The 17178-nt window shown below is 46.3% G+C and overlaps 1 protein-coding gene across 5 annotated transcripts in view; it reads right to left on the reverse strand.

Moving 5' to 3' along the window:
* Positions 1 to 17178, reverse strand: part of FOXN3 (forkhead box N3) — a 387084-nt gene that overhangs the window by 216643 nt on the left and 153263 nt on the right. For 4 of the 5 annotated variants that reach the window (XM_063091914.1, XM_063091913.1, XM_063091910.1 and 1 more), the window contains exon 3: positions 2882 to 3438. In XM_063091914.1, the coding sequence (XP_062947984.1) occupies positions 2882 to 3424 (543 nt within the window). In that variant the 5' untranslated portion in view covers positions 3425 to 3438. Of the gene's footprint in view, positions 1 to 2881; positions 3439 to 6910; positions 7030 to 17178 lie in introns of those variants that run through there. The other variant, XM_063091911.1, reaches the window with a different exon arrangement.

A 17178-nucleotide genomic window follows, 5' to 3' on the forward strand; every position in this document is an offset into this window, starting at 1 on the left:
CCCATCAGAAAAACCTATGAAGCTTATCAGAACTACCAATCTGCCCCAACCCACTCAGACCTACTGAATCAGAATCTTCAGGGAGGGGCTTGAGAAATGGTCACTGATTTTAAGCACCACAGATGATTCTGATACAATCTAGTAGGTTCCCTCTCCAACATCCCAGCCAGACAAGGATCATGCAGGATTCTGCAACTCCCACTGCTATGTCAAACTTAACTGTGTTCTTCACTTTTAAAAGAAAACAAAAAGTGGAATGGTTAACTCAGCACATATAACTTGCAAGGCTTGCATTCTCTCCTTCATCTAATGTATTTCTCACCAGCATCCAGGCACATTTAGTCATTGTGTTGAGGCTGAACCTCTATGTGGGAGCTACCACCAAGTAAAATCCCCTGGGGAAAAACAAGTTTACCTGTAGAACTGAAGGGGCTTTCACTGGGCAAATTATCGGGGGAATGCCTTCCTTTTTACTCAGCGAGCCACAGTAGAAAACCCCAAGTGACTGGGCCAGGGCCACGGCTGGTGCCTGGAAGTACCTGGGTGTACCTGAGCATACCTGGGAGTCTGAGCCTCTCAGAGCAGCCACCTGCTGGCCCCAGGGTAACCCAAGGACAGAGGGGAAGAGAGGAAAAACTCACACCCCCTGCTTTGTTCTCACAACATCACAAACACTGGGAACTAACTCCCAACCACAAAACTGACTGGCATTTGATCAGAAACATGTCAATACGGGTCAGGATGGCTAGGAAGCCAGAACTCCACATTTCATGAGATTAACAATCTCAAGTCCTTAAAGCCATTCCCTTTCAACAGGCAATATCTGTATTATCTGGATTGACAACCTTCACCCCTGGAAAATGTGACTCCCAGAATCCAGGGGCGGGCGGCGGCTAGGAGGAGATGCAGCTCCTCCCAGGGTGCCATAACACACACCATTCAACACCCATTTGTCTCTCCCAAGGGTGGCTGATGAACAATCCTCCCAAGTCTTGCTGCACACGTTGGAGACAGTCTTGTTTAACATTTCAGAGTGTGCATTTGCTAAACGACTTTTACGTGCACCGGCATTATGTCAAATACAGAGACACAGGCGTGTGGTAACTTGCAGAATCACTTCACAACAAACTAAAAGCCCAGTGTGCTGCTTTATCAGTGACATGCGGCTTTGAGGGACTGGACAGCACTTTCTTCTCCACATTCTAAGGCTGGAATTGCTCTCTAAGACTTTCCTTTTCTTGCTACAGGGACCCACTTATTCAGAAGCTTTTAATACCACAGAGACTTGGTTCTTTACAAGGGAACAACAAATCTCTAAATTCGAACAATCTTAAAGCACTCAACAGAGCCGAGTCTGGAGGTTGATCTCCAAATGCCCAAACTGAGATGTGGAGGGAAGGAGAAAGGGTAGTGGACATCCAAGGACAACAGCGAGCTTGACTGTCACGAAACTTCCCCTTCCTGATTAAAAGTGGCACATTTTGATTGTTACAACCACATAAAAATGAGGGCCTGGGAAAAGAGGGGCCCAGAAACTTACGAATATTCACATTTGCACACTCAATCCAGGCATCATCTGCACAGTGACCAAAATAAAGCTCTTTAGTGCCCACATTTTCCCTCCACCCAAGCAAAACTCCTCCCCAACCCCACATCCCACCCCCCATCTTAAAGAAAAACTCTGGGTGAAGAGCATTTGCAGACAAATGTGTCCAGTTCGAGCAAAAAGAAATAAAGCCATGGCACCTTCTTATTTGTATTCTTCCACACCACAGACAAGCAGAATATTCTCAGGCTCAAGATTCTACCCGAAACAGAAACATATTTCCAGTGAGAAAGAAATTAAAGGACCCAACCCTGCAAAGCCACTGACCACACACAATGGTGGTCCTGCACCCAAACCTGAACTTCAAAAAGGGTGAAAAGCAAAACACCAGCTGCACACAGCAGCATTATTAACATGAAAACCAAAGCTGGAAAACACAGTCACACAAAAACTTTGTGGAGGGAATTCTTCCTGGCCATTTATTTCAACTGTGGCTGCCATACTTTTCAGAACTCAAAATTTGATCACAGTTTTGTGTTCCTGCTCTAAAAGTTGATTCTATTGCTATTGTACCTATTATATTCCTTAAAAGAAAGGTAAAGCAAATTATTAAAACCGTCTTTTTAGCCAACCATGAAGTGCAAGCTAAGGCTTTAAAGTCAAAATTCAACCTTTTTAAAGTAAGTCTCTAATGGGAACCTTACCGTGAGCCAATTTTTCATACTCGGAGTTTCAGTGTTCCCAAACACTTACATATACACCAGGTTTCATGATAGACACCCAGGCAACTCATATATTCATTTGGTCTTGGAGTACGTAGGCACTACATTCAAGTCTCCTTTCACTGTCCATTACTGTTCATTTATTCCAGAACAGTGAAGAAAGTGCTTTTCTCTAAATTAATATTCGGACAGAAAATACACGCCGTTTTTCTCTAGTTCTTGGTGGTAATTTTTTTCAAATACATACACACACCTCGGTTAATGGCTGCCCTTAGAATATGAACTTTTGTTTGAAATCTAAAACCAAAATGACCCATCCACATTACGGGATGAAACCAAAAACGAATCAAGTCTGCAAACCATTGTTCTGTGATTACGGAAACCCTATCAATGGGAAACCTTCAAAACAGTACAAACACTAAAAATAGTAGATAACTAATACACTTAAGGAAAAGGAAGTTCTTTATGATTATCCAAGTGAATTAAATAAAGTCAAATCCATTTACAACTGCTACTCCAGTGTGGTGAACAGAAACTCATTTTTTTAATGGAGAAAAATCAAATCTTAAAAATTTAAATAAAACAAACTTGAGTTCCAGACACAGAGGCTTACCTGACTCCTCTCTTTGTCCACTTTCTTAAAACACTTATTCAATGACAAATTATGTCTCACTGAGTTTTTCCACCCAGTAGGTGCATTTGCAAAATATGGAAAATGTTCCAAGATCCAGTTGTAGATATCCTTTACTGGCAGGCGCTTGGTTGGAGAGTCCTCGATGGCCATAAATATGAGGCAGCTAAAGGAATAGGGGGGTTTGCAGTTGGGATTCTGCCTGGCATCATAGGGCATGTCAGAGTGAGCAGGGGATGGGGGAGTGTCATCATCCAGGTCCTGGACAGGACTGACACTCCTGAGGACCGACTCCCCGAAGCTCTTCAGCAAGTTCTTACTCTCGTGCAGCCAGTTCAGGTTGGTCAGCTCTTCATCTTCCATGGCCCCCTCTTCTAATCTGATGTCAGGCAGAGAAAAGTCGAGGTCATCGTCTTCCTGAAGGGCCTTGGAGAAACCACTGCCCCGGTAACACTGACTCAGTCCACTGGAGACACTAATTCCTGAGCTTTCTGGCTTCTTACTGGGAGGCATGACTGGACCCATTTACGTGAAGGCTCCTGGTAAAGACATTACAAAGACATGATGAGTTGATGGAACCTAAAACAAAAAGACAGCTTGTGCCCCTCTAATTCTCTCGCCTCCCCCTCACCTCTGTAGGCCTCCTCCTACACAGGAATACCACCTCATGACTCCCACACTGAGCAACACAAGCCCACAACTCCACCACAGAGATCCACTAATAAGAAAAATCAGGCCACATAGCACAGTGACCTGAGGCCCCTTAAATAAAACAAGATTGAAAATATTTACAGCACCTTTAATGTGCAAAATATCATAAAAAGAATGGGGAATTTCACAATGCCTTCTTCCTGTATCTATGAAAACTTTCACTGTGACTCTGGGAAAATCAATTATTTCTGGGTGCCTCGGTTTCTCTATAATACATGAATATGTACACATGTAAACGTCTTTCAAGCTCCATAATAAACACTTTCTAGCTGTGCAATGTACAACTCCTGTCACTTTGTATTATCCGTCTCATTGTTTACCCTTCTCCAAAAAAGAAATCACCTATAAGTTTAGGGCCAGTTGTTTCAGATTAAGTGCAGCTGTTTCCATATGAAAGCAATGACAACAGCCTCAGAATTAAAACTGTGGCCACAGGGAGCATCGACTTGGTTGTTTTAGTTGATTATTTTTCCCACAAAAATCATGGACCCCAAACTCCGGAACTTTAATTACATGTGCCAAATCTAAAGAGCGATGACAAGAAATTCTGTGGATTTGAACTGGAGGAAGAAATAAATGAAGTTTTATTGGGGCACTACACCCAGAACGAAAAAGCAAGTAACTTCAGGCACCACACAAATAAATGGGAATGTGAGATAAGCCATTAATTCAAACTAGAATTGGTGAAAAAAAGTCAGGAGAGCAACTGGCAGCTTCAAAACAGGAAGGCAAATTCAACAAAAATTGTTACAGAATTCTACCCCTCGCCCACTCACCACCATCTCCATTTTTATCAATAACCTAGAACAAGGAGTAAAATAATATCTGATGAGAAAAGAAAATGAGGAGGTGGCAAGTCCACAAACAGAATGACCCCTACAGATATGACATATGTTCAACCTTCTAGTACAAAATGTAAGGCAGAAAGGACAGTAGAGATAATGAAAAGGGTCTCCCACTCTCTGTCTGCAGCACTAAAACAATGTGCTTGGTTTCAGAAGAGTGTCTGTTTTCAATTCACCCCCCCTACACCCCTGAGTAAGATCAAGCAATCTATCTAGAAAAAAGAATGAACACATCGAAAGGAGAGACACAATCATTCTCAGTTTCTAAATGTCCATTAACGCTATGTCTAAAATAACTTGCCACTTCAGCTGTGGAAGCTCTAGAATAGGATTCTAGAAAGCATTCTGTGGGACACCAAACAGCTGGCCAAGGTTGCCAGAGAACTGTAGCACTTTCTCTTTTTCAAAAAGTAGACAAACAGAACCTGCTGGACAGAAGGCCTAAGGGGGAGCTCTGTGGAGCTGCTGAGAGGTGCCCAACTTTCAGGAGAGAAAACTTCCATGGAACATCCCAGTCCAACCCAAGTAGGGTAGTCCAGATGCCTCTGGTTCATCCACAGGGAATATTTCTTTCTCTCAAATAAGGAGGCTACCCTGAATACCATATGATATATTTTAAGAAACAAATTAGCTCATATCTTTAGGTTTGGGGATATGACAAGAGTCTAGCCTGATACTGCTTTTAACTCCTTTTCGAACAAATCAAAGCTAGGCTTGTCTTTCTTAAATCTTCCTGAGATCGCATTACAAAATCGTCTGATTACCAGTACATCCACACAGCAGAGTATAAAAGAGAACTACTCAGCCACTGAAGTCAACTTTAGCTCCAAATGAAAGTTTTATGTCTCCTGAGCTTCCAAACAGGAAAATTATATCATGGCTGACAGTAAAGTAATTTAATTACACTGTTGCTATGACAACATGCTGCTCTCTTTCTTTTTAATTTGCTTATTTGTCAGTAGCTTCCCAAAGGAACTAACACGCTAGTCTCCATGTTTTCTTTTGTTTTAAGCAAATACTGCCGGCAATCTGATTTTATTAGAAAAACAGCACTGTCAAGAAAAGATGAGTCTGGGGGTCCTGTCCCTTTGGATGATCTGCCTGCTTCGTGTTTCAGTCCCCCCATGCACTCCAACTGTTAACTGCATCCCTATAAATCCAGCATTTTATGGCAACAGTGTGAAGAGCTGCTGCTGATCACTACAGTTCCCTTGGAAAAAAAAAAAAAATCAGTTCCCAGAAACCACAGCTGAGGAGTTTTCCATTATTATACTCTACATAATTCGCCAAATCTTTTTTTCCTCCTGTTTTAGAGGGGGAAAAAGGAATCTGGATCATGTGAGTCTGCAGTTCAGCAAACATTTTTAATCTGCTGCCAATAAGGTTGCTCCACCAGATACGCAAATAAGTTATTCACGAGTGACCTCCTTACAACTCTTCGGTTTGTTATTGGTTACGTTCCCCACACACACCCTCTTTTTGTTTTTTTATGACTTGCTCTGTTTTGTTATCTGTTTGTTATTTTTTCTTTAAAAGGAGAAAATGCAGCAAGAAAGCTTCGTTTCTTGACTAGTATCAGAAGGTCTCCAAATAACTGACAAAAACATTACCGGCCCAGCTCTAAACAGATGTTCGATGTGAACTTGAAAAAGTTGAGACATCCCGGCCAAGCCGAGCTGGGGAGTCGCGAGTTTGGGGGGCCCGCTCACCGCCCCGTGCCCCACCAGCTCTTGGCGCGCACGCGCTCCACTCCCGACTACTGTACTTGTCAAAAACATGTCAAGGGGACCTGCGGGAGCGGCGATTGGCTGCACCCCGCGTCCATCAGCGGCGTTGCCAGGCAACGGGGAAACTGCTCTGGTCGGCGTCCGCGGGGGCCACTGGGCGCTCGCATACCTCCACTGCCGGTCAGATGTCACAGACCTTCTATTGGCCGCACCGCGGCGAGCTTGAAAAACACATCAGTAAAAGCCCGCCGGCCCCCAACTTCTCAAGGGCCCAAGGAGGGGTTCGAAGAGGGCCGGGGTGAGGAGGGGTCGGGCCCCGGGGGTCTGCGAGACGCTCGTGGCCGGTGCCAAAGCCTGCACATTTCGGGGGGAGGGGGAGCTTTGTTAGGAGGCTGCTTCTCATCTTGGGGTCTCCACTCGATCGACACCCCCGCCCCGGCCCGGAACGGCGGGGATCCCGTGCTCCACAGACAATACCAACTCTGTTCCTTTCGGGCGTCTTTTGGGAAATCGAGGCAGCGGGAACAGCCCGCACGTCAGGGCAGGAAACTCCTCGGACCGGACAACTTCCCCGCTCGGGGGCTCCCGTCTCCCCCACCCGGCCAGGCCCCCCACCGCGGACCCTCCCCCGGGCACGGCGGAGCCCCTCGCCCTCCGAGAGCGGCGAGGTCGCCTGCAGGAGCGCGGCCGACCCGGGCGGCGGGAGCGGGAGCGGGGCGCAAACTCACCTGGCCGGAGCGGGCCGCGGGGTCGCGGGGGCGCCGCTGCCCTTCAGCGGGAGTCGACAAACTTTCGCGGGCGCCCAGCGGGCATCGCTAGGTGGCCGCGCTAAGCACGCGCGGGCGCGGCGCGGCGAGCCCGGGGCGGCGGGCGGCGGGGGGCGGCCGCGGGCGCGGGCGGCAGGGGCGCGGGGGTCGCGGCGCGGCATGGGACCTGCGGCGTCCGCCGGGCGCGCCGCGCGTCCTCCCGCCGGCCCCGCCGCTCTCCCCGCCCCGCCCCGCCTCCCGCTCGCCTCCGCCGCGGCGCGTCGGGCCGGGGCGCGCCGAGCGGCGAGAAATTGTTTCCACTGCAAACAAAAAAAGGCGACACATGACCAGGCAGGAGGAGGGAAGCGCGCGGAGGGAGGGGAGCGGTGGGGGCGGAGGGAGCCGGAGAGACGGAAAACGTGGGCCGGGCCCCGGCGGCCTGGGGCGCGGGCGCGGAGTCGCCGGGGCGGCTCCTGCCCGCGCCCCCCGTGCGCCCCGCGGCCCCCGCGCCCCGCTCCCGAGGCGCAGCCGGGGCCGAAGCCGGGCTGGGCCGCGCGGACTCGCCTCCTGCGGCACCGCGGGGCAGGGGCGTCCGCCACCGTGGGCGGCGGGGCAGGTGGGGCGGGCGGCGCGTGGCCTGTCCCCTCCCCGGGCTCCGGCCACACGGGCGGGCCGGCGCTGCGCCGCTGGCAACGTGTCACCGAAACGCTCCTACCCCATCCGCATGCCTTACATGGCTCGAAAGTAAAAATAAAAAGAATTACGATACGGGCGAAGCTTGCGAGGGTGAGAAGAGGAGATTCCACTTCTCTCCAACTACTGCGTCCTGGCGGGACTCCCAGGGCCGGCCGAGCCCTCCCCCGGCGCCCACCTCAGGCCGCGGGAGTAAAGGCACCGGCACCCAGGCACTGCAGCCTCCCGCCCAGGTGGCCTCGTGTCTGCCAAAGGAGGGAGGGTGGCCATTACAGGGCAAGGGGCACGTCCTAAAGGCCACGCCGGTGGGGCCTCTGCAGTGGCTGTGCTGAGCACCCGGCCGACTTCTAGGCCTGGAGTGAAAACAAGTCTCATCTCCGCATTGTAAGCTCTCTTGAATCGGACTGACCACTCGCAGGCCACCCAGTGAATGGCTGGCCACCACTCCAAGTCTCTAGGCACCTCCAGAGAATGGCCACCCGCAGCTAAAGCCACGCCAACCAGCTGCCTTTGGAGAGAATGTAAAGAGAGAGTCCAACAGGACACCCTGGTGGTGACATACATAGAAATTTGATTGCACACCACTTCCAGGTAGCCAAAGCTGCAAGTTCCTTCACAGAGGAGAAGCCCAGAGCACTCTTCCCACCATCCCTAACAGCCCACCTGAACCCGCCTGAACCGGTGGGCAGGCCATCTGAGCTATCTGAAAACTGCAGAAAACCAGCAAGAAGGCTTGGAGTAAAACCCCTCTAGCATGCAGTACCTTTTAACTAGCTAAGGTGGGGGGTGGCAGGAGTTACTATGGGGCTTCTGAAAATATTTTCTGTTTCAAAAAATAAGGAAACCCCAGTCAATCGAAAAAATCGAACACAGCATCAAGGTGGTGGATGGTCAGCCCTCAGCGAGGATGTGCCTTTCAGCGCAGGAGACCTTACTTCCCAGTGGCATAGCAACTCCAACTCAGGAGACTATGGGGAGGTGGAAGCCCAGAGGCAGCCTGAGGTCATCCAGCCCCACCCCTTTTTTCACTGAGCACTTGATGTAACCTATCCAAAGTCACTAAGCAAAAGATAGGAAGATCATTTCTGAAGCCAGAGATTTTAAGGGTGGGAACTGGTAGCAAAGCCGGAACAACAGAAGCCTAGTCTCCTGAGGTTCAGCCTGGTGCAGGCCCCACCCCTCCATCGCAGGTCAGTTGAGAATGCTAAGTCTCCCAGAGAGGAACCAAGGCCAGGGAACTTTGCCCCAGCCCCTTGTTGGCCTGGAGAGGAAGAAACTGTCACCTTCCAGCACCAGCTCCCAACCCTCCCAGTCCCCCAGCCACATTCACAATAGCTAGAAATCACTTGACACTAAGTAGGGGTGGCATATTATCTTCACCCCAGTCCTTTCCTTCTTCCTCAGAGTTCAGAAAGAGGGGATGTGAGCCGAAGGTTACTGTACATAGAACATGCCCTTAAAACTCCGTGCAGTGTCTGAACCAGCCAACCCAGGTGAACAAAAACAGAAGGCACAGCAAGCCCTGGGCCAGAGAAGCCATAAGCAAGGGTGGAGTATGGTGAGGTAAGCTGCCTTTAATTAGCTTGTCTTTCCTTCCCTTGGGTGTTTTTGGTTTCTTTCATTCTCAGACATATTTCTTAATTTCTCTCTTCCATTACAGATGCAGCAAGAGATGTAAGAGGTGTCACCCTGGAGAGGAAGTGGTGGACCAGCCCTGCCTGACGTGGAGAGCAGGGTACGCAAGTCTCTGTCTGTTGTCTGAGATAAGAGATGCAGACCTTTGCTGAAAGCCAAAGGAGGGCTTCGTTTGCCCTTTTCCTCCTTGTAATTCCAGGGGCCAAATTTGTTTACAAATAACCCCATTCTCAATTCCCCTGTTGAACTTTCAAAAAGTACCCTTGTGTCTTAGACCCTGAGGAGTCTAAGAGAAACAAGTTGAACTGTTTAAACAAACGTTGTTTTACAAACACATTTGACAGCAGAATCCTATGTGTGCCCTAGAACTCACTTTGGGAAATACTTATTTCCTGATTGGAGACTTGATGAAACCATTTTGCAGCCTCATCTGGGCATGAGCTGGAGACCACGTAAGTATCTGGAATCTGGAAGACCTGAATTCTAGATCAGTTGACCCCAGTCAGTGTGGGACCGCAGTTCCTCCTCCAGAGAAAGGAATGTCCTTCCTTTGATGTTTTCTGCATTCTTCTGATAAATGTTTCTCTGGTCAAAAACATTAAAGCCTCTTCCCCAGTTACTGGTTATTACAGCAACATGATTATCTATGGAATAGTTAAGTGTAAAGCCCGGTAATCCCCCAATAACAACTGAGGATGAGCAGTTAAGAGCTCTCTGCATGTGGGAAGACCTGAAAGACTTTCAAAACTAAGGAAAATCTGAGGAGGGCTTGCAAAGATGGTCTCCTAGTCAGGGATCCTTCAAACAGACTGCAGTGAAAAGGATACATAAAAGGAAACATGGAGAAGCCCAGGGTGGGGCTGGGCTACATGGAACTCGAGGGTCATCAGGCAATCTTTCTCTCCATCTCCATCTCCCTCTGAGACCATATGTCTTTCCTGCTTCCCTCTATACATCTGCTTCCCTCTCTTCCTTGCAGGTTGGCTTCCTCTGCTCACTTATGGCCACACATGGCTGTCAGCAGCAAGTTTTGACACCTTCTGATGTTTTAGCACCCACCACCTTCAGACCGCCTCACGTCTTCTGCTGCATAGTTCAGATTCTCAGGGAAGTAATCTGATTGGCCTAGCCTGAGTCAGGTGACTCTCCTTTCTCCGTACCCACTCCTAACAGCTGAGACAGAGAACATGGTAGAACATCTGCCACACTAGGCCTGGAAAGGGAGGGGAGAGAACTTTTGAAGGAGGAATATACCCATATAAAAATGGGTCATTGTTTGACCTGTGGAAATGAGGAAAGAGTATTCTCGACCTGAGCATCTCAACACGGGATGCCCATCAGAACCACCCAGGAAGCCACACCTAATGAATCAGAATCTTCTAGGTTGGGGCCCGGGCATGTGCATTTTGAGAAAGCACCATGGGATGATTCTGCTTAAACCACTGTTCCAGGTAAGAGAAGTGAGTAACACAAACCGATTTATCACATATGACTTGATTGTATTAAAAGATGCGCTTGTTCACTGAACAGATATTTAGAGTGCCTACCAAGTACTTGACAAAGCGTTAGGTGCCAGAGATATAAGGTCTTCATCCCTACAGAGCACACATACTAGTGGATATAAGTAAGCATCATATTACAAAACTCCCTGAATATTGGGGTGAGCAGTTTATAGGCACTAGCTCAGAGGGCACAGGTGGCTCACTGGATATTTCTGACCCAGAAGTTGCCTTATCAGAGATATGATTAAAAAGATGAGTGGGATAGTGGATCCAAGACAAACTTCAGTAGAAGAAAAGCAGAACATGGAAGACCAAAAGCCAGCAGAACAACTCAAAAGTCACTGCCGTTATCCATTTAAAAGTAAATGAAAAATATGTTTTAAAAAATTGGGGAAAAAATGCTGAAGTAGAGGTTCCCTTTGATTCTTTCATACTTGTCTATATTTTCTAAATTTTCTACAATGTATACCCATTACATTTAGGATGATCTAATGTGGGGGGGGGGGTTCATTACAGCAGTGGTTCCCAAACTTAAGTGTGCATCAGAATTATCTGGAGGGCATATTAAAATGCAGCTTGCTGACCCCCACCCCCAGAACTTCTAGATCAGGAGGTCTGGACTGGGGGCCCAAGAATTTGCATCTCTAACAAGCTCCTAGGTGATGTTCCTGCTGCTGCTGCTGCTGTTCTGGAGACCACAATTTGAGACCCACTGAATTAGAGAATAGTGAGACTGGAAAAAATGAATGCATGAGAGTCTTGAAAGGAAGAACCTAGAGCATTTGTCAAATGATTGAATATGAGAAGAGAGGGGGAGATTATGGTCAAAGATAACTATTTAATCATGGGTTGACTAAGACTCTCCTTGAGATAGCATGAGAATTCTCTTTGTAATGGTTAAAAATAATAATAAAAAAATAAAAGTAAAAGCTCCTGACTTCCTTCCCTTCTGTGGAGAAGAGAGAGAGAGAGAGACCCTCGGCTGGAAGGTTTGGTCAAGCATCATTTGGGCTTTCTGGTCATCCTCTCTTGGGGTTTTCCTTTTGTGCATTCTTGGTGTTTACGTGACAGATTCTGAAGGGTGGAGCCTGGGAAAAGGCTTATTAGAATTTCTGCAGCAGGCAGTAGAGCCAGGAGGCTCACGTGAGGAGGGAAGGAGGGGTGTGTGGTAAGGGAGAGTACAGCTGAGCTGTTGAGTGAAGTTCATTAGCTCGGGTACCCTAGCCAAACCTGAGCTTGTCAAGTCACCTGCTGGAGGCAAAATGGAAATACAGAACTTGTCAGCTCCTTTTTGAGCATAAACACAAGTGTGAGCTGCTGATCTGGAATCTAGATTTAGTCAGTTCATTCAGCCAACAAGTATTTATTAGGCATCTAGCTACTTGATACCCAGCACTGAGTGGGGGACTGGGAAAGATCTGGGAGAAGTAATAGATGTGGCTCCTGCCCTCAAAGATGGGTAGAGGTCTGCAAGCGTTTATGAAGCAACCACAAGTAAACATACACACACACAGCCTAATTCTCGGGCCAGAGGTGGTGTGCTGTAGTAGTTAGACACAGACTAGGTTCATGCTCTGACTTCACTATTTACTAGCTGGGTAACCTTAGTGAAGATACTTAACTTCTTTCTATTTAGTTTCCTCATCTTAAAAGGGGAAGGGAGGAGGAGTATAACAATACCCACTTCACTGGGCTGTGATGGAGATGAAATGAATTAACATTTACAAGGAACATGTAACAGTGTCCTGGCACTTACTAAGCACTGTTTTCGTTAAGTAAATTAATAGGAAAATAATGACGTATTTGACTGCATAACAGTTTCAAATCTGCATGTAATATGAGGGATCATAAATAAAATTTAAAAACAAAAAATGAGGAAATATTTGCCAAACATATAAAAAAGGGTTAATATTTTAAATTTATAACTCATACAATTCAATGAGAAAACAATATATATATATTTATATATATATATCAGCCCAATAAGAAAAGGAACCAGTTCGCAAAGAAAGCAACAAAAATGGGAATATCCCCATGAAAAGATGTTTAACCTCAGTAAAAATCAAAGAAATGCAAATTAAAGCAACTGTGATACCTCATTTCATCTATCAGACTGGCACAGACTTAAAAGGAATAACCATGCCAGTGTTGGTATGGGCATTGGTGGGAATGTGGGTTGGTACAACTTTTCAAGAAGGCAGCCTGACAAAATGGATTAAAATTTTAATGAACATAGCCGTTGATCTTAAATTTCTAACTTCTAGGAATTTATCCTAGGGAGATACCAGAACAACGACAGGTAACTTCCCCACCACACTGCCTACCCCCATGAAGCAATAAGCTCCACGAAAGCAGGACTCATGCCTATTTTATTTAGCAGTACACCTAGCATTTACACCAGTGCCCAACACCCACAGAAGACGCTCAGTAAGTATGTATTGGATGAACGAACTGAAGGGTGCAACGATGTATTTAGGGTATTTTCTGGGACATCGTTTAAAATCAAGAAAACTTGGGAATTGCTGAAATAAGAGGCTAGAGGCTTATTATTATTTTAAAAGAACCACAGTGGCCCTGGGTCCCCTTTGTTTCCTTCCATTCACATTTTCCAGTAGTTTTAAGCAGAGCTTTCCCTTTTCTGAATCATTTTCACACTCTCATAGACCATATGTGTGAAAAAATTCACAAACATTTCATAAAGTAAGAGTTTGGGGAAAAATAAATAAGTTGGCAAAGTTTTTCACAAAACTAAAGCATTTTATGATCTTTTCAGTCGGGGGACAAAATGATCCCCTCCTGAAAAGGCTGGTGCTCTAAGCAAACAGGGGAATTGCTATGTATAATAAACATTATATCCTGCATTATGAGGTCTACTGTCTGGCTGTGGGAAGGCTTCCAGTTTATAGGTTTTGTATATCAAACTTTCTCTATGAAACTTTATGTAGGCTTCAAGATTCAAGAGCTCAAGACACTCTTGAATTATGAATTGGTGGAAGAAGGGGTACATTTGCTACTTCCAGATTATGTCTATAACAATTTACACCTATAAGAAACCAAATGTGGTTACAACGGTTTTTTTCCCCCAAAATCTGATAGATAATCTGTGCCCAGCTGAGGCACCCCACATGACCAGAACTACTTTGGCTTCCTGCCTTCCCAGGGATACTCCCTGTGGTAGGTAGCTTGCCTCAGAGGCCAGTGCCACTCTGGGTGCTTGGACTCCCATTTATCTGCAGTTGATTCTTCTTGTGTTCTATAAAGTACCAAAAACACCAAATTAGCAAATACTGAACCATTCATTGCTCCTAGGGGAAATACAGGGTTAGCGTTTTCGAGCCTCTGGTCACAACATTTTCATTAACCTATCAGAACATTGTAATGATACATTATTTTATCTGTGTTTCCACTTATTGAATATACGTTGTTGATTCATTATTAATAAACTCCTGGCCAACAGCACAAGAACTGATGGCCGAAGGAAGCTTATCTAACACATAAGGCACGTCACAGCCTTCTTACATTAGGAACACTGGACAGCATTTCAGCACTACACTTGGGCACCATTTTAAACACCATTTTAAATCACCAATAGAAAACACAAAGATGCAAAAAATAAGTACTAAACAGACATTTGTTTGCAGATAAGAGTTGAAACAAGAAGGCAGAACCTCACTTTCTTCAACCTCAGCTGGGAAGACAGATGTTGGCAGACTCAACTTTTTCACCACTGTGCACACGTCCACGAGTGACCACCAAAGCACCAGGAGTACTGACTTGAGGATTACAAATAAATTTTAGCAAGTGGGTGAATTCGCGAATATGGAATCTACCAGTAATGAGAACTGATTGTATTTAACACACACTTATGTAGCACAACACGAAGCCAGGCAGTGTTCTAGACTGCAAGTATTCACTCATTTCAGCCTCACATTAAACATGTGTAATAGGTACTATGATTACTCCCATTTTATAGATGAGGAACCTGATGTGCAGAGAGGTTTGGCCACCTGTCCAGGGTTACACAGCTAGTAAGTGATGGGGCTGGGATTTGAACCCACCCAGTCCACAGAATTTGGAGCCATGTTCCAGCAAGGAAGCTTCAGATCAATCCACAGCGTTTGGCTTCTTCTTAGAGAATTTCTTGCGGGATAAGGGCGTGAAGGATAGGAGCAGTGGGCTAAAGGGAGGAAAAACTGTGACCAGGAAATAAAGGAAGAAGATGGAAAGGGGGACTTTTAAACTGAGTAAAAAGGCACTATAGTGCTTGCAAAAAAACCAAAGTTTGGCTTCTATATTATACTCAATATAATATGGTGTGTCTTTGTAATAAAAAATAAATCAACTAGATACTGAATGTCAAACAGATTGTAAATGCCTTGAGCGGCATGGACCCTGTCCTATACTTCTCTTCTGCCTCTGCCATGTGGCACAGTGATAATCAAAAACATTGATCACTTAAGAGAAAAAAAAACTATGCTCATTTTTTTATCCCTCTTTCTACTAACTCTGCAGATTAGTCAAGGAAAAGTAGCATCATCAACCTTTTCCTTCTCCAAAGTTTTTAAGAGCTTTTATTGTTTTCCTCTCCTCTGTGAGTACACCAAGTTCCACAGTCTCATGGGTTTCAGTGGCTAAGTCTGCCAAAGTCTTACCCATGCCAAGAAATAACTTCTCTCATTTTACTTTTTCAGAGGGATGTGAAAGAAAACAATCAATTCTTTTTTCTACGATGGTCTTTTTAAAACAAAATAAAACAGTAAATTTGATGAACTCTCTGGAAAACAGTACATAGATTAAAATATGACCAACATATTTCTCTGTTGTACAAAGTTCATTTTTGGAGATTAGCAGCTTATTCAACTTATAACAACAGCCAAACCTGAAGTCTCTTCTCCATTAGATAGTGAAGTTCATAAACACTGTTTTGAAACGCCTATTCCTCCCCCAAATAGTATCTCTTGTGCCTTTAGTATTGTGACTCAGGTGCAAGCAAAACGTGCCCACAAATTGACAGCATGTGAGTGCTCAACCTCATGGGGGTGGGGGCTGGAAAGGAAGTCGCCAAATGAATTGCTAGCTCTCTGTGGGTGCATTCAACAGCACCTCATTTCTCTGTACTCGAAGACATGTAACTCTGACTGGTTTCAAAGATTTGGCCCCCAAACAACCAGGCGTCCTTTTTAAGTTGGCATTTCTTCCAGAGAGGAATATTGAGCATCTTTCCTACATGCCGCACACAGTGCTAGGCCAGCTGTCTAACAATATGGATCCTGGAAGGGGGTGCTGCCCACGTTGGTGACGGCAGCCCTTAGTGCCTGTTGCTCATAGCAAACATCAGTGACACCTCAGAGCAGGGGTCCAGGCACTTGGCTGACACACCCTGGGCAAGCATCCATGCACCACAAGTGCCAGCAGAGGTTACCCAAGGACCAAGGTGGGCATGCTTTGGTGTCCTGGACTTCTGGATGGAGTCCATTCCTAGGGAGTGAATGTCGGAGCTCCCTGGAGGCTGCCTAGGCCATGTTCAAAGGCAGGGCTGAACCTCATGACATCCATTCCAAAGCAATCCCACCTGCTATTGGCATGCCCAGGCTCGTCTTCCCCACATACCAGCCTCCCAGGCAAGTCTCCAAAGCCACGGTGAGGAGGCAGCTGCAACAGTTTGCTTTCTCTTAATGATTTGGACTGGGGAGACAGAGATCTGGGGAAGAAGTAGCAGCCTTTCCCAATGATCCCTGGACCTCTGTGTTGGCTGGGACCTTGAAGGGTCATCTGGTCAACCCTGTGGTAGGAACAATGTGGTGGTTTTCTTTGGCCCTGGAAATCAGGCCCCGCAGATCTGCCATAGTAAGTTTCTACATCCACATCATGTCGATGTTCGGAATTGAAACAATGCAAACCTCCTTTGAAATACCCCTCTCCCTCCAAACTCAATGACATCCCCTGCCTAAATGCCTACTGCCATGTGGGAGCCTGGCTCAGCTGCTTCACAACTCCCCAGCTTGCTCTGTGCTTTTGAATAACATATATCAAACCAAGCACAAAGAGAAAAACACACAGTAATTGCTGGAAAAAGCTCATTTCGTCCACTTCACTCTCCCTGCCAGACACAGCTGGAAGATTTTTTTTTTAATCCCCCCAAAAACTCATTTAAACTTGGGGTGCAAAAGGCATCTGAAATGTGAGAGTTTCTGGGTCAGCACAGTGTTAGAAAAAGAAGGTTTCCATGAAATACAAAAGCCAACACAGACCTGAAGGGGAACAGGCGGCCCCGACAACAAGGCAGCCAACTGCCAAACTGTCATTTTGCTCGGCGGCTGAACAGAAGGCTCGAGTAATGACAACCACAAAACTCATTTAAAGTCTGAAAAGGTGACTAATGAGCTCATTCATGCGGGCTATAAATTATTCACTACAACA

Source organism: Cynocephalus volans, chromosome 3 (genome assembly GCF_027409185.1).
Source record: "Cynocephalus volans isolate mCynVol1 chromosome 3, mCynVol1.pri, whole genome shotgun sequence".
Taxonomy (NCBI): Eukaryota; Metazoa; Chordata; class Mammalia; order Dermoptera; family Cynocephalidae; genus Cynocephalus; species Cynocephalus volans.